Source organism: Gossypium arboreum, chromosome 3, assembly GCF_025698485.1.
Source record: "Gossypium arboreum isolate Shixiya-1 chromosome 3, ASM2569848v2, whole genome shotgun sequence".
Classification (NCBI taxonomy): Eukaryota; Viridiplantae; Streptophyta; class Magnoliopsida; order Malvales; family Malvaceae; genus Gossypium; species Gossypium arboreum.
Genome location: NC_069072.1, coordinates 3,186,534 through 3,211,097, shown reverse-complemented (window position 1 = coordinate 3,211,097; position 24,564 = coordinate 3,186,534). Strand labels below are relative to the sequence as shown.

Here is a 24,564-nt window from a genome sequence, read left to right as displayed (position 1 = left end):
TTTAAATATTTTCTTTTCTTTTCTTTTCAAAGTCCTAAAAGCCCTAGTAAGATACATCTCAGTGCAAGATTCAAATTTTACTATTAGATCGATTGGTGCTGCTCGAATTTTTAAGAAACAAAATCTAGGCTTACAAGCTTTCATTCTTAAGAATTATAAAAATTTCTATTATTAATGACTTGTCTGCATGATTTTCTTGATAATTATGAAAAGAAAAGAAGGGAGAAAAAATTTAAAAAGAAGAGGGCAAGAGAGAAAAGCAAAATGTTATATCATATTGTTTGGGTTCTTTGGTAAGTTTCAATTTTTAAAATTTGAGAATTATTTTTCTTTTAATTTATAATACAAAGTACCCTATTTCTTTTCTGTAACTTCAATTATTAGATTAGTTGAGTTTTTTTTTTTAATAACTTTCAGTTTTGAAATTTTGGATTTTTTAAATTTATAATACAAAGTGCTCTTTTTCTTCGCCAAATCAATCATTTTTGCTCTCAAATTTTAAGTCAAGATTTTACCTTTAGCTGTAAATAAAACATACATAGTATTTTTAATGATTTGAGAAGAGTGGTGCCGATGCCAATTTACATGAAAAAAGAGGGGGAAGACAAAAGAAAGATAAAAATGAAGGGAGCATAAAACAGCAAAACAAATAAAAAAAATGAGTAAGATAAAAAGTGAATGGATATTTAATATATATATATATATATATATATTTTAAAAGTTAAAAGATTGGTTTTGATGAGATTGAATGTGAAAATTTTAGCCCCAAAATTCTTGTTTTTTTTAGATGCAAATGATTTTTATATGAATTTTTTATTTAGTTTTATTTATTTTTATTTTTTACAATTATTTTTATTTTATAATCATAGTTAGCTTTTTACCCTTATATTAACCCATAATAATTGGAGTTAGGAAGAAAGCATTACTTTTTACCCTTCTTTTGTCATGTTTAAGAGCTAATTTTGTAAGTATTTATCATCAATAAGTTCATAATTATGTCAAAAAATTAGACTTTGAATACTACAATGCAGCAATAAAGGAGTCAACTTCAACTGACTTTTTCATTGCATTTTATCCCAATCTTCCAAAATCCCAATTTATATAAATACCCATCTTCATCATCTTCTTCACCAAACAATTTCAATTTCCAGACAATGAGGAGCAAAGCAGAGTTGCAAAGCAAGTTCAAGAAATACATGTCAAAGCCGATGAGCAAAGCAGAGTTACAGAGCAAGCTAAGGCACTACATGTCCAAACCCAAGAAAGCTTTGCACAAGGCAAGAGACATTTACGTCAAAAGTTTGGAAGGTTGCGCTAGCAAGGTCGGCCACGGCGGAGTTCTCGGATGCCCCGCCGCCGCACCCCAAGTTTCACGGTTGCCCAAGAGTTTCAACTTCAACTATTCGAAGCCCAACAACGAAGAGAAGTTCTTGAATTTCTTGGAAACCATGTCGAAGAAAAGAGCAATGGAGTCGAATTTGCAGGAACAAGAAGAAGAGCAAAAGCAAATGAAAGATCAGCACCGTGGGTTCAACAGAAGTTATAGTATAAACGTTGGCCTAGCCAGGATTGACGAGGATCAACCCTGTTACTTCGATGAAGAAGAAGAAGATGCTGTGTTTGCTAGAAGCAGAAGCTATGCTTACAAGAGATACCATTATTAGTGAAGATTGAAGCTTTTTTTTTTTGGTTCGAAGAAGATTGAAGCATTGGAAATGTAAAATTTGGATTCGATATTACTTATGGATTATTTAATTGTTATTGTAAAAAATTTTAATGGTTAAATACTAAATTATTAGTAGGTTTATGTTTTTGACACTCAATTTTAAAAAAAATTATAAAATGATCATTGAATTATTCAAAAATTTTTATTTAAATTATTAAGTTGTTAAGCTTTTTTTTTTTTAGATTCGGCTATCGAGCTCTAAGCCACAATTCAACGATCAGTACGATAGATTAGTATCCATCGACGTCGAGTAGAATAATATACTTTAGGTCTAAGTTGATCTAATGATTAGTGTCGAAAAGTAAAGAAGAAAGTTGTTTGGATTTATGAAAAAAAACTGAACTGTAGAAGAGAAGAGGAACGAGAGCTTTTGATTGGTGTAGACGATGTGAACAGAGAAGGCCGTAGAACAACAATTTTAACAATCTAGTGACTAAAATAGAAAACTTTTGAATCCTTCAGTGATCATTTTATAATTTTTTGAAGTAACCAAAATATAAACTTACTAATGATTCAGTGAATTTGGGTGATTACATCGTTGTTATATGTTTGAATTTAGTTATTATGGAAGACAAAAATTTTGAAACAGCACAAAGGTTGCATTCACCATACTTTCTTAATAGAATGTTTTTGTCTAATTTTTTTTTTATGGTTAGGGAGGGAAGGGATGTAGGGTTTAAATCGTGTCATTTAGATGCTGGATAAGAGTTTTAATTTTTTTAAATGTTTAATTCAGATCTAACATGGAGCATATTCAAAACTTATAAATTGTTCGATTTTACATGATAAAAATAAATAAATAGTCGTTAAATCTAGTAAAGTTATTTCTTTTTAACACGTTGTAGCGACGTAAAAATTTTAGCTTAGCTTGGTCGCTAATTGTGGCGATTTATTGAAAAAAAGTTTGAAATTTGACGTTTGATTTTTGAAATAAACAGGGAGTCGCCACCGATCCTTTTTTCTAGGTGTGATCGGACACCTATTAGATCTCTTATTAAAACAAATAAAAGGCTAAGTTTAGGTCTACGTTAAAATCCAGAGAAAATTTAGGGTTCGAGTCGGTTACGCTGAGGAAGGTATTAGCACCTCGCGACGCCCAAAATTGGTATCTTATTAAACACATGTTGTCTTGATTTTCAAAAATACGAATTCAATTTGACATTTAAGTGTGATCCGATTGAAGGAAATGAGAAGTTGCAAGTTTTTTGTTTTTGAGAAGGACGTCCGTTTTTTAACACGAGCGATTAATTTCACCCAACATAGCGATGAAATCGATGACTTAATGTTAAAATCGGTACATTGCCTTATTCTTAAAATTAAAATGTAAAAAGTTTTAAAATGATAGTAAAAAAATCCAAGAATATTATTGTCAAAAAATGCGAATAATGATGTGAATAATAAAATATATAAAATATAAAATATTAGAATAATAATAATTAATATTGACAAATAAAAATAAAATAGAAATAAAAAAATGTACATAATATATATATATATTAGAAATAATAATGATGTTTAAAAATCAATACTATTAATAATACTACATCAATATGTACATATATAAAAAATAAATACGTGATAATATTAAAAATATGTACATAATATAGTGTTAAAATACATACATAATATAGTTAAGATATATACATAAGATAACATGTAAAAAAATATATATATATATATAAATAATATAATATTAAAGATATATACATAAAATAGTATAATATATATATATATACGTAATATAGAATTTAAAATATACCTAATATATTAAAAGAATATATATAATATAATATTAAGAAATATAATAATAACAAAAAGAGAGAGAGAGGAGAGGGTGGATGATTTTCTACACAAGGTCGGCCATCGTCCGGTCTCCGGACATGCACGGCCACCAGTACACGGCAATGGGACCTCAAAAAACTTTTTCGGTAAAAATGGGTAAGCTTCCTCCTTTTATTTTTTTTTTGCTTTCGTATAAAAGAAACAAAATAAGATTGAAAGGAAAACAATAAGTAAACAAAGAACTTAAAATGAGAATAGACAAAGAAACCTCTTTTGCTTTGATCTTTGATTAATCTTCAAAAAAAATTAGCTTCTCCAAAAACTAGCCTTCATAATAACTCTTCTCCTTGATTACTTTAAAAAGAAACCTCTCCAAAAATCCTTTACAATAACTTTCTCTCCCAAAAACTCTCCAAAAAAAAATCCCCCCATATACAAAATATGAGAAGGCTTATATAGCCATTTACAAAATATTTTTTTTTATTGTTTATGTCTTCATTTGTAGGTACAAGTGGTGGTGGAGCAAGTGTGGTTAGTGGAGTAGGTAATGGAGCAAGTGTGGTTATTGGAGTAGGTAATGGAGCAAGTGTGGCTAGTGGATTTGGTGGTGGAGAAGGTGTGGCTAGTGGAGTTGATGGTGGAAAAGGAGTGGCTAGTGGAGTTGGTGGTGGAAAAGGTGTGGCTAGTTGAGAAAAGTTTAAGTTGTGGGCTAGGTTTTTTTATTTTGATTTGGACTTAGGGTTTGGGCCATTGGAGTTTTGATGTAAATTGGGCTTTGGGTAGTTAAGATTTTGGGTTTTGGGTTTAATTTTGGTGGGTTAGTTAATGCTAAATTGGTTTTTGATGTAAATGGGCTAAAATTGGCCTACAACACACGTCATATTCAAGTTATTTATGTGATAGGGTACATTCATATTTACAATTTAATTCGTATGTTTAAAATATACTCTAAATCTAATTTGAGCCCGTATTTAGCATTTAAGCTAATAATTAGGCTGACGGAAGAGCCTGATTGGCATAATATTGATGCTTTAATAACTCAATTATAATATTTTTAAAGTTTAGAGACGAATTAAAAATTTAAACTATAATGTAAGGATGTTTGATGCAATTAACCCATGTAAAATATAATATAACATTTGATTGATTTGTTTTTAGCTTTGCTTCCTCTTTTTCTCCTTTGTTTTTTTGGTTTCAATGCAGATAAAAGTTAGAACCACAAATCAGTTTTGTGAAACAAATTTAAATATGATGGGGGACATGTTCTTTTTGGGTCAGTTAGATCATAAGGCAGTATCTTCAGGGACTAAAAAGAAAATGTTCATTGAAAGACAGCATATGAAAAATATCCCAACATTATCTTTTGTCATTTGACCCCTCCCCCCATCCCTGAAGCTCTGATATGAGCAATGCCCATCACCTCCCATTACACATCACATCATCATGTCTCAATTCTCATCTACATATATTTAGGCCTAAATTTCTGAATTATGTTAAGAAATGGGGTATTGATTTTTAAGGTAAATTATATTGGTATTCATCTAATTATTAGTATTTTTTTATTATCTACTTATGAAAAGTTACAAAATAACCATCTAACTATTCAATTTTGTTTTTAGTCACAAACCGTTAAATTACGAACGGAAAGATAACTTGGTGATTTTTAAAATTAGTATAATAACAACTTTAATACTCAACATTTATATATTGTGTCAATTTAGTCTTGATTCTAAAAAAATTAACCCTCAATATTTATATATTGTGTAATTTATTTATTTTTATAGTTTTGCTTTTTTTTGTGAAATTGAGGATTAATTTTAAAAGAATGAGAAAAATTAAAATTATTAACTTGAATTTTAGGTGTTTCCATTTTGATGTTTTTTAATCAAATTTAACTAATAGCCTTTCAAGTGAAAGAGTCACAAAAAAATTGTAAAAAAGACTGAATTACACAACAGGTAAATGTTAAGGATTATTTTTTTAAAATCAAGACTATGTATAAATATTGTGGGTTAAAGTTGTTATTATGTTAAATTTAAAAGCCGTCACGTCATATTTCCGTTATTTAAGGATTGACAACAAAATTAAATAAATAAGTGACTATTTTATAACTTTTCATAATTAGAGAATAAAAAAAAAACTTATATTGAATACTCTTTATTGATATCTGGAAGACATTTTTTTTCCTGTTCCCAGTTTCAGGTTAAAATTCTTACCCAACAAGAAAGTGATATTTGCTTTGCTGCACATGCATGCAACTGCCGACAATGATTTACTTTCCTGCTCTCTTTATCCTTTATGGCTTGAAATTTTGGATAGCAATTGTAGTTTTCAAATGTTCTAAAAAGATCAGCTGGAACCCTTTTTTACCAGGTTAAATTCAGTTATTAGTCCCTATACTTTACTAAAATTATAAATTTAGTCCCTGTACATTTATTTAGTCATTTTTAGCTTATGTATTTTTAGAATTTTAAAGTCCTCACCAAATGATTATTGTTAAATTTATTGAGTTTTGATATTTTCCAAAATCTAATGCAATAAACATATTATCATATGTGTAATATCATATCAGCTTGTTATTTCCGAATATTACACATTAAAAATCCAGTTAATGGATTAACGACTGTGATTTACGTTAATATTGAAATTTCAAAATTCGAATAGTATATGAACTTAGAATGATCCAAATGAAGAATATAGACTAAATCTACAACTTTGCATATAATACAAAACTAATACTTGAAGTTAACTACAATTGTTTGTGTTAGGACTAAAACTTCAAAATTCGAAAAGGACAAGAATTAAAATTGATCAAATTAAAATACAAAGACTAAATCAACAACATTCGTAAAGTACATGGACTAATAGTAGAATTTAACTTTTTTTTATTACAAGGAAACAAAACTTGAGGCTTAACCCACAATGATCAGGACAAGATGAGTAAAAAAAAGAAGAAGAAATTTATTTTCCAAATGTTGCTCTAAGGTTGGTTTTTCCATTGCAATGGCTGATACAAAGGCAAATCCAAATAAAAATGAAGAATAAAAGGAACAATATCTCCCTTGAGATCTGACATTTGATATAAAGAGTTCAACTCCATTGATCATTTTCCTTAGAACCAGCTGTCAATTATGAAACTTCCATTAATTAGGTGATTATATATATATATATATATAAAGCTTAAACATTGTAAAGCTACTTAACTGGTTAGTTTGTAGCTGGTTTCCATATGGAGAATACTGATAAAAACCACAGTGGTCACGGAATGTAGACCCTCCCTGCAATAATTCAATGTTATATATATGGAAAACCAGGAACTGGAAATCAAATTAAGGGAATTCAATTACCATTAAGTGTGTTGCAGATAATCCCTGTAGGGGATAATCAAATATACTCTCCATTGAAACTTCATCATAGGTCTGAACAAAATCAGTGTAACCCATAGTTATGAATGACTGAAAGAACATATATATATATATATATATATAAGTGGAGTTAATTCATTTACCTTGAAGAAATTTATAAGAGGAGAGCTGGTGGCAGTATCATCAAGACAAGAAGGCGGTACTTGTTGTTTAGCACCATTTTTATCCAATGCAGCAACTTGGGGTAAGGGATAATGATACTGGTCATCATCATGATCATCATCATCATTGAAGCAGCCATTAATTTCATAGAAGAAATGTGGTGGAGGTCCAGAAGATGCATCAGAAATCATGGAAAGGTCTTCTTCTTCTTCTTCTTCAACGACCTCTTCTTTATTACCTCTATCATTGCTATCTTTGAAATCATTGCTTGAAGGATTTGCAGACAGAATAGAGTGGTCTAAGTAATTAGTCCAACCAGATTCATAACCACTATTACATTCTGTGGCAAACAACCCATAGTCATCCATATGATTTTTTTTTTTCCTTACAAGAAAACCCTCCTACAACTCAATGTGTTTTTCCCTCTTGTGCATGGCAATTGGGTCCTTTTTATATCAACAAGACAAAGTGTGATGGTAACTCAGTTGAGAGTGACAGGGTGAGGTTATAAGTGTGTATGTGCCCCATATTAGGGATAGAAAGTAAGGGATTGACAATGACCATAGAGAAAAATATTAAGACTCCAAATCATACACTAGTTTTGTGCCCCCATACTCTCACCATTTTGGTATTGTTTTCAGTCTGGATTTTGTCTTTTGACTCTACTCTAAAACCTTAATGAATTCGCATAGTGAAGATACCTTAAATCATCAATTTTCAAGATAATCTCATTCTATGAACTACTAATTTTTTTTTTTGTAAAATCAAAGTGCTACTTGGTGTGTTCCTCTACCATTCAAGGAGGTACATGTAATGTGAAAATAAGAAAGAAAGAGAGAGAGACAAGGGAAAGTCACTAAAACCCTTCACATGCTAGACAGCGAGGCAATGTGTACCCTCTTTGCAGATCCGGGAACACCTCCATTTTCCTTTCCTCACCATTTATGGACACCTACTCTTTCCATTGTAGAGGTGTTCAAATCGAACTTAAAATTTATATATTCAAATTTCATCGATTAAACTTAGGAGAGAGCCGATTAAGCTGAACAGCTAACTCTAGAGAATATGGTCCTCACGTACAAGACATCTAATATCATGTACAAGTACTAACTGTATATCAGTCATTTTCTTTCATTTTCAAGCTTTTAATTCTCCCCATGTGTAATGTTTAGTCACTTTTAGTTAGGCAAAAAAAAAGAGTAAACTATAAAAATAGTCACTTTTGTTTGACTCAGGTTACACTTTAGTCACTTATGTTTGAAATGTTACGTTTTAGTCACTTATGTTATTATTTTGTTACGAAATGATCACTCTTCCGTTAAGTTCCGTTATCTCCTTAACGATAATCCTATGTGGCAGTCCAACTAAATTTTAAGTGTCAACTTGGATTTCCAAATGGGATGAGAATAGATTTTTAATTAAATAAATTTAATTAATTAAAAATTTTAAACCCTAAATATTAGTTGAAAAAACTGTTCATCTCCTCTATTTTTTTTAGTTTTCTTTTTCATTTGACTAAAAAAAGCTATTATCATCAGAATTTTTTATTCACGTACAAAAACAAAACAGGATTCAATGAAGGGTTCAGGTATGTATTCTTTACCGACAAATTTATGTTCTAAGACTTAAAATCAAGTGGTTTATTTGTTCAATCCGATTTTTGTTTGTTTGTTCTAAGATAAATTTATGTGTTCTTCACGTTCTTGAATAATTGGTTTCTCAATCCGATTTTTTATCTTACAACAAACAAGAGATTATGAACAAACAAGCCGATTCAGATTGAAACCCATGCATTTAGTCTATAACCCTAAATCGAATTAGTATAAGCACATATTTATGGAACAAAAGCTAAACACAACATACACCACATAAATGAAAATACAAAAGCATGATGAATGAAAAAAATCTTTCTTTTCTGTTTTTAGGACAAAGGGTGTTTTTTTTTTCTTTTTCCTTTTTTGATTATATTTTGTCCAATTATATACATACATATATATATATATAGACAACAACCTAAGCCTATGCTGACAAGACTTTATTTGTAAGGATGAAAGAGCCCCTCAAAACCCTAGCTAATAAGGTTTGGGATTGGGAGATGCCTTAAATATCTATACTTCATGGCCAGGGACCACATTATTTAAAACTTTCACCAAATTATGTAGCTGCTTCATCATTATTTTTTTAGATTTCCCATTTTAGTGATCTTTGCTATCAAGTAAACACATGATAATCTAATCATATTCAGAATCTAGCCAAATTCAACCCTTAAACAGGTTAAAGCTCTTTCAACTTTATTTTCTCCGCCTCTAAGCTTTACTTAGAGATATCAGCACTTGACTGAAAATGGTAAATCATATTGGTAGTCACCTAATTATTAGTAATTTTTTCTTAGCTAATCAATTATGAAAAGTTACAAAATGTTCACTCAATTATTAAAAAAAAGTAAAATTGAAAAAAAATTAAATTACACAATGTGTAAACATTAAGGGTTAATTTTTTTAGTATCAAGACTAAATTGACACAATGTATAAATGTTGAGGGTTAAAGTTGCTATTATGCTAATTTTAAATGTTGTCACATCATCTTTCACCAGCCATTTAACGGTTGGTTACCAAAAAAAATTGAATAGTTGGATAACTATTTTGTAATTTGTCATAGTTGAGTGTAGAGTTATCTATATATAGGTCGAGCCAAGACCCGATTCCAAAATAGTTTATGTCTAGGCTTGTTTTCAGGTCAGTCCGACTCGTAAAAAAAATCTATTTCATTGTTCAAAAAATAATAAAATTTTAAAAATATTATTTTTTATTATTTAAATTGAATTCAAGCCGATTAGGCCAGACCAAGATACAAAAATCATTATCTAAGTCCGGATCAAATAGAGATAGGCCTATCAGGTCAAATAGACTATATCTGACCCTTAAGTAAATCTAGTTAATAATTAGATGAGTGCAAATATAATTTACATATACATATATAACCATCTCATTCAAAGAAATAGAATATGAGTTAATTGTGGTTTTCAACTTACCAATCTTTCTAAGTAGTGATGAAGCAGATTTGAGGGATGAAAACTTGCCTAGTCTTTCCACACATACGCATCCTCTTCCTCTCTCTCTCTCTAAAGAATTGCTTGGTGAATGCAAGATTAGGTTGGATAATGTGGTATCCTATCCAGCTCATATGGGCCACAATTTTAAACAATTCGGTCATATGGGTTTTCTAAGAGTTTTGGGTCCATAATTCTACTTTGACCCTGCATTTTCATTGTAACAGTCTAATTTTCAGTGATGTCGGAACAGTGATTCGAGATCACTAAATCCGACAAATGAGTAGGAAATATTATTAATTTAGTGAGTATAAGTTAAATGTGAAGTTAGGAAAAATTTTGAAATAGTGAAATGTACAAAAATATATATATATTAAAATAATTAGAATTGAAAACGAGGTATCGAGACCTCGGGAATTTTAAATTGATCCATAAATATTTTTATAAATATTTATGGAGTGTTAATAAGTTAGTATTAAAGTTTCGTCAAGAAATTTTAAAGTACTGATAGCTAATTGAACAAAAAGGACTAAATTGTATCAAATGTAAAATTGTGGGAAATGATTAAATAGCTTAAATGATAAAAGAAAGAGGGTTTAAAAGGAAAATAGACCCAAGGTCTATTTGGGCTGGACGGCAAGAGCATGAAATCACCAAGAAAATAAGGGCAAAATTGGAAAATTGCAAAATTTACTTAATAAAGCTAGGACTAAAGTGGAATTATCTAGATTTCTCTTTATTTTTCTGCATTCTCATCAGCAAAAACACCATGGAAGAGTTACCTTAAGCTGGTTTTTCATATTTTTACTGCAAGTAAGTTCAATTCTTGATTATTTCTTGAAATTTTTGTGTTTCTGTGACTTTTACAACTACGTCCATTTGTTGAATTCATTAGTTCTTGATTCTATGTAAGAAATTGAAAGTTTCTATGAATATGTGCTGGAAGTATATGATGATTTGACATAGAATTAGAGCTTTAAATTGTTTATATACTGATTTTATTGAAAGAATTGAATAGAAAGTGAATGTTTGGGACCTAAATTGTAAAAGAGTTTGAAGTTAGAGTTTTATGTGGAAATTCTAAATTTCAATAGTTATGAAATAACTTATAATGTCTAGGAAAAGTATTAATTGAGAAAATTAGTTTAATTGAGGGTTAATTAAGTAAGGACTGAATTGTATGAATCAGAAATTTGGGGCAAAATGAAAATCAACATTTTGCACTAAAACAGTTTTGGACAGCAGCAATAGTCTAACTTTGAAAAATCTCCAAAAATTGTAGAAATCTAATTATAGGATGAATAAAATATGAAATTAAATCTTATTGAGTCTAGTTTATTATAGAAGAAACGGTGTAAGCAATGGAATTGTAAATCATGAGATATAATAAGTTTTGTAAGACAATATCAGAATGATTTCGGGTTCCCCTGTTCTGACTTTGGAAAATCATCAAAAATTGGATAAAAATAATTAAGGGATTAAATTTATATGTTTAAAATCCTTAAAGAGTCTATTTTCAATAGAAATAAGTAGGAACATCATCCGAATCTCTTACGATGAGATAATTAATTCTTAGTGAAGAAGGGTCGGAACTGTCAGACAGCAGAACAAGGGCAACTTTAAAGAATAAACTGTACTTATTGGCTAAACCAAAAATTCTGAAAATTTTATGGTAATAATAAAGTAAGTCTAGTTTCAGGGAAAATTAGCGGATCTTAATTTCGAGTTCTGTAGCTTAAGATATAAATAATTTAGTGACTATGATGCAAATGGACAGTTTTGAATATACATAAGTAAATAGTGAAATTATTGATAATGTTACTTGTTGCATGTTATATAAATTAAAGATGTGGAATGGAGAGGAGGAGGAGTAAAATATGTATGAATATTCAGCTAGAATGGCTAATTTGTATGTTTTAGGCTCATGGACTAAATTGAATAAAAGTAAAATTTTATGGGCAATTTTATAAAAAAAATGTTAGAAATGACCAATTTGCATGAAATGGATTATTTTATTATTTAAATTACAAAATTGAATGAAATTATTAATTTAGCTCAAGATCAGGGAAAAACATGTTTTAAGGATTAAATTGAAAAGTTTGAAATTATGGAAAATTTTGACATTTTATAGAATTCATAGGTTGTTATCAATTTGTGTGAGAATAATGGCTAGAAATAAGGATTAAATTGCAATAATTTTATTTTATTTTAACCTAAGGATGAAATCGTCATTAATTAAAAGTTTAGGGGTAAAATGATAATTTTGTTTAGAGCATTAGTTGAATGTATTATAACATGAAATAAATGAAAACGACGATCAAATTTCTTTATAAAGATCCGGATGACTTGAATACGAGACTTGAACGTATAAAAGAAAAGACATCGGATTAATGAAATATTTGATAAATAAATCGGTAACTCCGGTAATGCTCCGTAACTCTATTCCAGTGACTGATTCGGGTTAGGGGCGTTACATTCATACCTTCCCAAAGTTAGTAAACCCACGGCAGAGGTTCATACTAACCCTTAAATGTGAAAACTATTTCCTCTTGTAGGTGAAAACCTAAGTTAAGGGTTCATATCAACCTAAATACTATAACACCACATATAACTTATTAGTCACTCTAAAATAAAGTTGTTTCTATTTTGGTTACTCGAAAAGAATTTTATTAATTTGGTTACTATCATTAAAGAAATTGGCCAAAATTATCACTCTATCGTTAAATTTAATGAAATGCTCTTATTTATTTCTTTTTTTTATTTGATGCCGCTTTCTTTAAAGATTCAGTCGCTTCCTCCATTGTACCACCACCTTTGAGTATTGTCTTATAATTTCTCTTTATTTTCCTTGTTTTCCTTCTCATTTCTTCTCTTGACCCACAACCATCGCTTTTCACCATCGTTGTTGTGATCATCTAACGTTTTCTTCAATATTGATAAATGCTAAAAGCAATATGTATTAATCTCATTCTTAATGTGTTTTTGGGTGATTATTTGATGTTAATTGTGAATAGTATGTTCATAATCCTTTAAATTCATGTTTTTATGCCTAATAGAGCACTTTAAAGCAAAAGGAGCGAAAAATGAGCAAAAATCATAAAATCAGAAAAAGCTATAAGAGCCACACGGACTGACCCATTCCACACATCTTGCACACACTGCCGTGTGACCCACACGGGCTACCACACGACCATGTGGTAGCCCGTGTCGATTTCATGGATTTGTACCATGAACTGTAGAAAATCGCGATTTTTAAGTTTTTTTGGATATTCTAAGATGTATATATGACAAAAATAAGAAGATAGGAGGGAGTCGTCATAAAATATTCAAGAAAATAACTCGAAAAACACCATTAAAGCTGATTCTGAAGCATATTTCCGTCAAGATTGAAGACTCTCAGTTGATTTTTTAGGAGATTATCATGAGTTTCTTTATTTCTTTTGGTTATATTGTATCTTGGATGTTTTTATTTTCATGTATGAACTAATTTTGTAAATACCTAGGGAGACGAACCCTATGATGGATTTTGTCGTTTGATTTTTATATTATGCAATAAATACTTAATTTCTTGCTCTCAATTATGTGTGCTTAATTTTTTTGTTTAATATTTTTAAACTATTGATCCATGTTTGATGTGCTTAATCAAATGAAGAATAGACCCTGTTTAAGAGTAAATCTTGCATAATTGAGTGGAGTTGTATGCAATTAGACATGCTCATGGGTCGGGTCACCTGGCCCAGCCCGAAGGCCTGCCCGAAAAATGAGAAGGTGGGTAAAAATATAGGTCCGAAAAATAGGTTTGGGCAAAAAAAAAGGCCCGTTTAGAAAACGGATTGGGCTTCGAGTAAGACTTTTTTGGCCCGACTCGAATATATAAAAAAAACTGTAGTTTTTTTGTTGTTGCTATTTGTACTTTTTTTTTCTATTTTCTTATTGTTTTTTCACTATTTTGCTACCATTTCACTAATATGTTGCTACTATTTTGTTGTTATTGTATAGCTATTATTTTATTGTTAATTTTGTTACTATTTTAGAGGCGTTTGCTTGTTAAGTTGCACCTATCTTAGTGTTATTTAAGTATATATATTTTTTAAATTTATTTTTAATTTGTTGGGAAATATTTATTTTAATATTTTTAGTATTTTTGATGTATTATATAATTTTTAAAAAATTATATAAAAAATAATATAAAAAATTAATACGAGCCCGACCTAAGTTTTAACATTTTTATCCGGGCTGGGCTTGGGTAAAATTTTAGGCCTATTTTTTGGTTCGGACCTAACAAACGGATCTAAAATTTTTGTTGGGCCCAACTTGGCCCATGAGCACCTATACATGCAATACTAGAAATAGGACGACATAAATCTACCGGATTAGAGTCAAATCTAATAGGGGAATCTATAACATGAGTTAATGTGATAATAGGGGTTTAAATTAGAAAAAAAATTCAATTAATCAACTTAGAGTCAGTTGCTCTTAATCTCGAAAAAGATATTAGCATAATTTACTGATCAAGATACTAAGTAAAGAAATTGCATAATTTAGATTGATAATGATAGATGAAGTCTAGATGAATTCTTTTCTGGGTATTATTTTGCTTCTTCGTTATTTATCGGTTATTTTTCTGTTTTGTTATTTGTCATGTTCGTTAGTTAATTAAATCAGTTAATTTTAGTTTTAATAAATCACTCCAATTATTTGGTTAAATAATAGAAAGACAATAATTACTACTATTTTTAGTCTTCGTGGGAGTTATATCTGTGCTCACCGTAGCTATACTATTAATTGATAGGTGCACTTGGCTTAGTCAGATTTTTAGTTAGTTCAGAATGCATTAGATATCAGACTGTCGATCCAAAACCACCAAAGTGAAGCTTAAAGCCTTCTCTTTAGATTTATAGGGTTTAGATTTCTAAAATTAAAAAATAAAAATAAAAAAACTTAAAAATTGTGAGGTCACTCCCAAAGGTTTAGAATTTTCGTGCTTCGATCTTCTAACCCCGTTGTGGATATGACTTGGTTTTGAGATGTCTTTCTACTTTTGAGCTCACTGGCGATCGTTCAATAGAAATATCAACGAAATCTTTAGGGAGGCGATGGTTTGGGTTTCTAAGTTAGAAGTGAGATGACGAAGAGAAGGAGAGGAGATTGAAAAAATTAAAGGAAAATTTTTTTTAAAAATAATTTAACGGTGGAAGAGAAAGAGATGGATTTAACGGTTGAATGATTAGTTTGATCAATTTCTTTAATGGCAGTGACTAAACTAACAAAAAGAATTGAAGTGACCAAAATAATAAAAAACTAAAAATAATCTCAGTTCAATCGTTAACATTGTTGGCATTTGTGTCAAAATTTGTCAACTTGACATGTTGATTAAACTACCATCATATGACATTGTATAATTAAATTTGTTCATTGACCAAATTTGAGAAAGTTTTTTTTTTTTTTAAATTTAGTTCCCATGTTTAAACTCATTATTTATTTAATATTTAAAAAATAATTATATTAATATTTTTAATTTTTATAATTAAGTCTAGATAATTTTTAATTAATGAAAATAAACTCATTCTATATCAATTAAAATTATATTTTGTTAAATAATTGAATTTTATAAGCTGCTCTTTTGGACCCAAACTTTTGAGCCCTCCTTCACTTGATTCTTATATATTTGAATTTTATTCAAGTTTTGGGATATATAATTTTAAAGATAATTGTTTGGTATATTGACCAAGGAAGTTTTAACGTCCAATGATTAATTTTTATATTTATTGTTTGATTTAACAGACAATGATTAATTTATTTATTGTTTTAGTAGAAAAGATAAAATGTAATTTTATTTTTAGTACAAGGACCTTCATGGTATTTTATCGAAAAAGAAGATACAAAATCTATACTATTATTTAAGTATTTAGAGTTTAGTAGTTAAATTACGAAAATGCTCTTCCGTAATTTATATAAAAATATGTATATGGTAAGATTTAAACTCAAATCAATTACATTAATAAAACATTTAATTTACCACTTAATTAAAATTTTATTTTTATATTTTTATACATTTTAATTTTAAGTATTTACACTTTATTGCTTCCATAAATTGTATATCTATACTTACTATTATTTACATATTTTATTGAGTTGGTGTCAACCTCAGCCAAATCACTTTCGTAATTAAAATAAGTTATATTTTTCTATAGTACTTTAATTTTTTTATCTAAAAAAATGTGTATATGTTGGGATTTAAACTTAAACTGATTGCATTAATATAACTTTTAATTTACCATTCAGCCAAAACTTTATTTTGATATTTTTATATATTTTTAATTTTAATTTTAATTTTGCACATTTCATTATTTATATTATTTTTAAACACACATTTATATTCTATATTTTCGTGCAATAGGATTTGTAATATCAAATTAAGCATTTATCAATTTTAGAAAACAAAAAAAAAAACAGCTTTTCAAATTTTAAATTATCTCATAACATTCTACCACTAGTTTTTTTTTTTTAACTTTTATAGTTTTAACCTCACAGTTATTTATATCTGCATGGTTGGTTTTTGCATTGCAAATTGGGGTTGATGATAAGCACAATTAAAGCAGAAAATCCATATTCACATATATAAAAAAATATATATTATCCATATATGTAATTTTTCTTGATTTTAATTTTTACTAATTTTTTTGTCAATTGAGTCTTAGCTCGATTAGTATGGCATTATTGTCAATACAGGAGGACGTGGGTTCAAATGCATTAAAGCGTATTATCTTCTTATTTATAGATTAGAGAGAGACTATAAATAATTATAGACATCATGTAAAACATATATATTTATGATCAGAACTTTCCTCAAATTTACTTGTTTGTAATTATACCATCATTCAACTCAATATCTCTTTTTTTAATTTTATTTTATGAAAATAAATAATATGTTCACTAACCCTGATACCAAGTCTTAAGCTACAGTTTTGTGTTACATCAAAACCTAATTATTAATTATATGTCTTCTTTTTTTCCATATTCATTATTATTTCTTTTCTTTTCTTTTCTTGTCCAATATATAAATATATATATCATTTTATTAATTAATACATCAACTCTATTTTTTCTTTTTAAGATTTCAGTTAATTATTGATTAATGAATTTCGTAATTTCATCGATATTATTATCGATGTAGGAGGACGAGATTCCAAGATACTAAAACATATTAATTCGATATCAAATATATATATCATATGAAAATTAAATTAACCAAATCAAATTATTTTAACTCAACCAAACATAATTATAATACATATACTTTAAAAATCGGTTAACCAACTTAAACAATCGATGTTAAGTCCGTTTGATTAAGTTAATTATAACCATTGTTTGTTTGTTTTTTTTTTTTGGTAATTGAATTGATAGCCAGACCGATCAAATCATTGATTCTCGTTTTGACCTATTATTCTAATTTGATTATACAAATATTTAAAATCATAAAAATAAAAATGGAAAAAGGATTTTGTTTAACTTGTTTTTTTAGCTCAATTTAATCAATTTATATAAATTATTATTAGGGATTGATCAATTAAATTGATTATGTAAAAAAACCAACCAAACTGATTTAAGAACTACCCGTATCCTCTCCTCAACCTATAAATAGGAGAATTTTTTTTAATTATTATTAGCATATTCGAACCCACACCCTCTTACATTGATAATAATATTCATACAAATCAAACTAAAATTCAATTGACTTTTTTCAATATTATCCTTTCACTTACATAGTTCTAGAAAAAATAAAATTGAGATGGGTGAAATTTGACTTGTACTGTTGTCCCTTGTCTTGGGGGGACTTTCATTTGTAAAGTGATTATTGAGCTATGAAAGTGATCAGACAACCCACATTAAAAACTTCATAAACACTTAGGAAGCTGCTGCTTTCATAAATGGGGTCTCCACTTTTACCCTAACAAAAATAATATCACTGTTCTTTTTAATCTCTAGAGCCATGCAATGTTATCATCATCATCTCTTGCATGGCTCAATCTTACCCTACAGTTTTTCATCAATCATGCATCTTCTAATTTACTTATTTTATTGTTTATTGCAATATGATTCTCACTATCTTGTACCACTCCAATACTATATAAATTGTATGCCTGCTTTCACGAAATGATGATGCATTTAATTTGATGACCATATTTAAACCTAAAAATTACCCCACAATTTGATGCCATTAATTGATTCTTCATTAATCCATTTTCATACCCCCTTTTTTTCCCTTTCCAAACCACCATTGAAATTCCAAGTCCATCCTCTTGATTGTTGTTTTCTTTAAGTCTATTAGCGATTGTGCGACTCGAATCTTATCACTTATTGAAGAACTACATACAGTGACAAAATAAGGGGATCTGTAAAGGCGAAGGGTCGAGGGGCGAAATTGAATCCATATAGAACTATTTTTCTTCTATTTGACTTTGATTAGAACAAAGTTTTTCAACTCTTAAATAGATGTACTCGAAACTCCTCTTGTATTATTCTTTTTCAACATTAGTGAATTTTTCCTCTTCTGCCCATGGTTTTTCCACGTAAAATTTATATATTCTTATTTTTCATTTTCTTATTGCTTTGCAATCGTTTTACCGCCATTATTGACATTTATTATAACGAAGTTGGTTTTTTCAGGTTATTATCAGCATCAATCTTTACAAACACTTAATTATATAATTAACTCACCCGCATATGATTTATGTAAGTGGCACTCAAACCTGGACACTTAAAATCTTAACCTTGTCGTTTCAACCAAGGTTTTACGGGTTGAACTAAGTAGTGGATCTTAGCATTAAGACTTGGGGAGGTTTAACTAAAATTTTCAAAAAAATTTGAAGGATTTAATGAGAATGTTTAAAAATTTTGATAGATTTAATTAAAACTTTCAAGATTTTAAAAGCTTAATGAGAATTGATAAAAATTTTGAAGGGATCTAATTAAAAATTTTTAAAAGTTGAATAAAAAGTTCCAAATTTTTGAAAAAGAGTCTATTTGAAGGCCTTTTATTCCGCCTCTGGTTTAGCTAAAGATCTTTTACCTAGACAGTCAAAGTTTTTTTTTTTTTGGTTTTTTGAAAATACGACTTCCAATTATATCAACAATTGTCATCAGAATAAATAATTACAAACACTTATTTGTATAATTAATTCAACTCAAATTAACTTACTTACACATAATTTCACAATTAAAACTCGAATTTGAATACTCTAATCTCAAAATCTCAATCAGATCATTTCACTTAACACCTAACTAATTACTGTTGAGTAATTAGATATTATCACTGTTCATGGACATGGCCCCATAATTCATAGGATTGACATTCTGAGCAGGTCTCGAGCATGTTGAACATGTGTACCGTTCAGTCCCCTACGTGCGAACTCCTTGGGTATATGTGAGTTGGGGCTGCAAATTCCTCTCAACCCGTGCGAGCTGATATCATGAACTCCCTTGACTATTCCCTCGTTGTACGCCTTACGCATATTCATTTGATAGGGTTTGACCGGATCGTGGGTAAGCGACTCAGATCTTACCTAGCTTTCTTATTGATGATAGTTGGTGTATAACAATTACCATTTAAAAAAAAAAGACATTATCTAATTATTAAGGGATCCAATGTTTTTATTTCTCCTAGTAAGTGATCTTCTTGGGTTTTTGTTTTTGTTTCATTTCTCCCTTACCAATGCAAAAAAGCAGATGGGTTCAGTGCACATTGAGTTGAATTTTGGACCACAACTACACAAGGAATGGTGAACTGTAATCATAGATTTGCTAGTTTTAATTCATAAAAGACCCTCTAACCCCAAATTAATTAAACCTTAATAAATATTATTTAAGCTTTCAAATTTGTGTTTGACCTTGTTGTGTCATTGATCTTTTAGCAAAGAAACAATAATACTGGGATCCCCAGACATGACAAACAAAAAAGAAATGATAGAAATCAACCAACTACAAAAGGACAATATTATTTTATTGCAATATGCCCCCAAAAATAACTTACCCAAAATGAACAAAGCAATGCACACCAGAAGATACACATGAAGAAAAAAACTAGACTCTGCTAAGATTAGAAATAGGAATAGCCAATTGGGTAGTCAGGATGGCACAACCCACAACAAAAATAAATTTTATATAAATATGATGTTTGACTTACCTATGCTGCTATACTTTAACTTTGATTAAGCGTATCTTTCTGGTACATTTATAATTGATTTGTACGTATTTGACAGAGTGAATTGTTGTCAACTTACACATCATAAATAAAGAAGTCTTGTGATTTAAACTCACGAGATTTGTTTTTAAGGGTGTTCACTCGGTATCATTAAATTAAGAGTTGAGATTCTGATTTAGTGTAATTATGAATAAAATTTTAATTTGATTCTGCTTGGGTTTAGCTCAATTTGTATTAGTATTGTTATCAGTGTAGAAGGATCGAGTTTGAATATGTTAAAGGGTGTTTATCCTCCTATTTAAGGATTTGAGAGAGATTATGAATGATTCTAATTGATATAATTGTTTTTTTTACCTTACAAATTAGGGATGGTGGTCCAAACAAATCTTTTATGTTGTTGGTGTAGATATAACTTTTTGTGTATATGGTAAACAAAATGATATCATTGTATGTAACGATAATATTAGTTATTTATGAAATCTGAACTATAATCAAAACATCAGCAATACAATTATACGGAATCAAAATTTATTTATCATATTTTCTCAAAAAATCAAAATTTAAGTATAATTTTAAGATTAAAAAAAAAAGAGGGAAAAAAACTGAAAACCAGAACAACACAATGAAGTGTTGGGGGGCGGGGGTGAGGCAATGTGGGTTACCCCAAAGGACAAAGAAAAGCCAATGGGAGGGAATTGCAGTGCAGAGGGCCTAAGAACAGTGGCAATTGACATAACAGTGGGTGGTGGTGGGTGCTGTGCTGTTGATCTGGGGTTGTTAATGCTGCTTTGTCTCATGCATTGGCTGCTTTGATTCACACAAACCCTTTCTAAAGGATCCATTTTACATGTTTTGTCCTGATGGCTCAGACCCCTCCTTTCTTTTCCCTCTGTGTGAGCTTTTACTACCATCACTGCAAAGGGTAGGTATGTGGCCCCATTTGTGGGCCTATTGGGGCCCATTCACTGCCTCAGCCCGGGTTTCACATGTACATCAATGCCCTCTCTAGACCTCTCTTCTGTTTATACTTTTAACCTTATATATTTATAATAGCATTTAGGTCCAGATTTCATCATTAAAAACATATCATGGGTTGATTTTCTTTCAAATAATTGTGTGTGTAAGTTTTATTCAATTTGATTTTGATTTACATCTGAATTTATTTCGGTTTTCAATTTGTTATATTATTGTGGAGGGGTACGCAGGGCCTTAGCATCTTAAATTAGAATTTTTTTTTTATTTTTTAAAACATATAAAATTATAAATTAATAAAGGTAAAATTATATTTTGATCTCAAAAATGATAAGATATTAGTTAATATAACGATAAAATTGTATTTCAACTCTTATAAAGAATTATAACTTAAATTCATCTCAAAAAAATTCTTAGCTTCACCTCTGCCAAGTACTAGACTTAAATCACTATTTGGGATCTAAATTTGGCAACTACTCCTACACTGGGGCTTGAACTTATTTTTTGTCCAAGTTAGTCTTTGAACTTAGCAATTGTTTCCACATTGGGGCCTGAACTGTTTTTAGTCCAAGTAAGTCCCTGAACTTAACATTTGTTCCCACATTAGGGCTTTAATTTTTTTTTGTCCAAGTTTATCCCTATAATTTCTTTGAAAGCCCTAAAATTTAAACTCTAGTGTGGGAGCAATGATCGTGTTAAAGAGTTCACTTGGACAAAAGAAAGAAAGTGCAGACCCTAACGTAAAAATAATTGTTTAGTTCAAACCCTAATAATATATGAAGACTATTACAAAGTTTAGGGACTAATTTGAACAAAAAAATTTAAACCCCAATATTAAAAAAATATTAAGTTCAAACCCTAATTAGTTTTTAATATTTGTCAGTTTTGAAAGTTAGTAATTAAGGACAATTCATCACGATATTAATGTCTTTCGTCAATTGTGCATAAGTTTGATAGGTATAATAACAAATTTAGCCCTTGATATTTACATATTTTACTAATTTGATATTTATTCTAAAAATTGAACAAATTTAGCCTCAACATTCACACATTTACAAAACATTGTTAGTTAAATTTGTTATGATACTAATCAAATTTGACAAAAAATATTAATTTTATGATTAATTATCCTTATTTACTCACTTTTAAAATTAAAAGATTAAATTATTTTAAATTCTCATCAATTTATTTGATATCGAAATAGAGATAAACTGAAGAGACTTTTTTACGGAGTTCATAATTAATTATTTGATGTTCCTGCATAGCAGGAAATTTGGTGAAGAGGATGGGTCCTACCTCCACCTTTTTGCTTACAGCCTGGAAATGGGACCCAACTTCTCCATATTTCTTTTTATAGGAAATCCCAGCCACAAAAAAAATGAAAAAAATGTATTATTATTATTATTATTATTATTATTATAATATTTATATTTACTTGGATGGAAACAACAATGGTAGAAAGGGTTGGGCGGCTAATTGTACCCCAGCGGAGAAAATAAGAAGACATGTTTCCTATGATGTTTCCATTCCAAATGCTAAGGCTTAGGGTTCTTTTCATTTTTTGGAAAATAAAATATATTAAAAAATGTGTTTAGTTTAAAAATTTTAAAATGGGTTTTGAAAAAGAATATAAAAACATGTGAAAATTAAAAATAATAAAATTTATTTTCGCTAAAAATATTTTGTAAAAGTAAAAATGATAAAACAATGACTTTTAACTCTACGTTAATTGTCCATTGTTCAAACTCGTTTAGACACAAAAATTTCTCTCTTTTTTTTTAATATTAAATTTGGTACACTGGTTTGAGTCAATATTAATGTCAATTTTTATTTATTTATTTTAAAAAATAGTTATCAAACATGTTTTTTATTTTCATTACGAAAAATAATTTTTATTTTTATTTATTAAATGTGTTTCTCGATTTAAAAAAAGATAGAAAACGAATATTATTTTTAAAAATGAAAATAGAAGATAATTTCAAAAACTAAACAGAGCTTAAACATGGTTCTTGAATTTTTTTCCATGTTAGTTTTGAAACTTGATAACTACTCTTACGTTGGGGTATGAACTTTTTTTTTTATTTAAATTAATCCTTAAACTTGACAACTATTCTCACATTTGAATTTTTTTTGTTCAAGTTAGTCCATAAACTTCCATGTTCTTTCATGGGGGCCTAAACTTTTTCCTGTCCAGGTTAGTCCTTGATATGTCCTTAAAAATCCTTAAGTTCAAGCTCCATGTGAAAACAATTGTTAAGTTTAAACTCCGATATGTCGTTAATTATCTAGTTTAAGCCCTAATATAGAAACAATTGCCAGATTCATGAATTAATTAAAAAAATAAAATCCTAATATAAAATTATTATGAAATTTAAGCCCAAAATAATAATTTAGCCTAAATAAATTTATAAATTTAGATTTGAATTTAAATAAAATCCTAATAGCAACACAACTAGCATGATTCAAATTCATACCACATTTAGAGCGGTGAACACTCGACCAGAGATGACATACATAATTTTATGTCAATACAAGTTTTAAGTGTCTTTGAAAAATTATCAAATAATTACAAATTTATAGCATATTTAAATAATCACTTCAATTATTAGTTAGTAAGTTTTATGTAACCAAGTGTAATTGAAGTATCTTAATCATTTGTTTTAATTTTTATCGGATAAATATTAAAACTATATATAAATTTTGATTTAATGAGTAATATTATGAATTTTGATTTGATTTAATTTTTAAAAATCACTAACAATATTATCAAATTAGCACCATTTTATATCGATATATTGCATATACTGATTTATTATATTAATCGATATGTATATAAATGTATGTATTTATTTCTTTAAACGTGTATAATTGAATCAAATCAAAGTTTCATGTATATATATAAACTACAATTCAAGTTTTATATATCAAATTAAACATTAAACCAAAATTCATATATAAAATTGATATTTATCCCGATCTTATGCGATTTGAGAATTGAAAGTCTTATGTAGGTATAATTAGACTTTATTAACCAAGTAAATTTAAAGAATTAAAAAATTACCACTTATGGTTAAGTTGCTATTATAATAATTAGAAAATATAAGCTCAAGTGTATTTGAGCATATATGTTTTATAATTATTTTAAGGATAAATATTAAAATTATACGTGAAGTTTGATCAAATGTGCAATGTCATATATGAACTTTGATTTTGTTTAATTTTATACATAAAATTTCAATTTTAATCAAATTTAATAATATGATGGAAAATAAAAGGGTATTCTCGTTGACTCAAAATGTATGTA

At 28.7% G+C, this 24,564-nt stretch overlaps 2 protein-coding genes across 2 annotated transcripts; one reads left to right on the top strand and one right to left on the bottom strand.

Moving 5' to 3' along the window:
• Nucleotides 1-1,015: 1,015 nt before the first annotated feature.
• Nucleotides 1,016-1,865, top strand: LOC108475286 (uncharacterized). Its single transcript, XM_017777255.2, has one exon. It carries the CDS (start codon nucleotides 1,155-1,157, stop codon nucleotides 1,662-1,664), a length of 510 nt encoding a protein of 169 aa, XP_017632744.1. The 5' UTR covers nucleotides 1,016-1,154; the 3' UTR covers nucleotides 1,665-1,865.
• A 4,427-nt stretch (nucleotides 1,866-6,292) lies between these two features.
• LOC108475577 (protein SOB FIVE-LIKE 5) lies at nucleotides 6,293-8,150 on the bottom strand. The gene is made up of 4 exons (XM_017777557.2): nucleotides 7,017-8,150; nucleotides 6,856-6,927; nucleotides 6,713-6,786; nucleotides 6,293-6,630 (listed from the first exon to the last, which is right to left on the bottom strand). Exons 1-4 carry the CDS (start codon nucleotides 7,401-7,403, stop codon nucleotides 6,621-6,623), a joined length of 543 nt encoding a protein of 180 aa, XP_017633046.1. The 5' UTR covers nucleotides 7,404-8,150; the 3' UTR covers nucleotides 6,293-6,620.
• Between the last annotated feature and the right edge of the window lie 16,414 nt (nucleotides 8,151-24,564).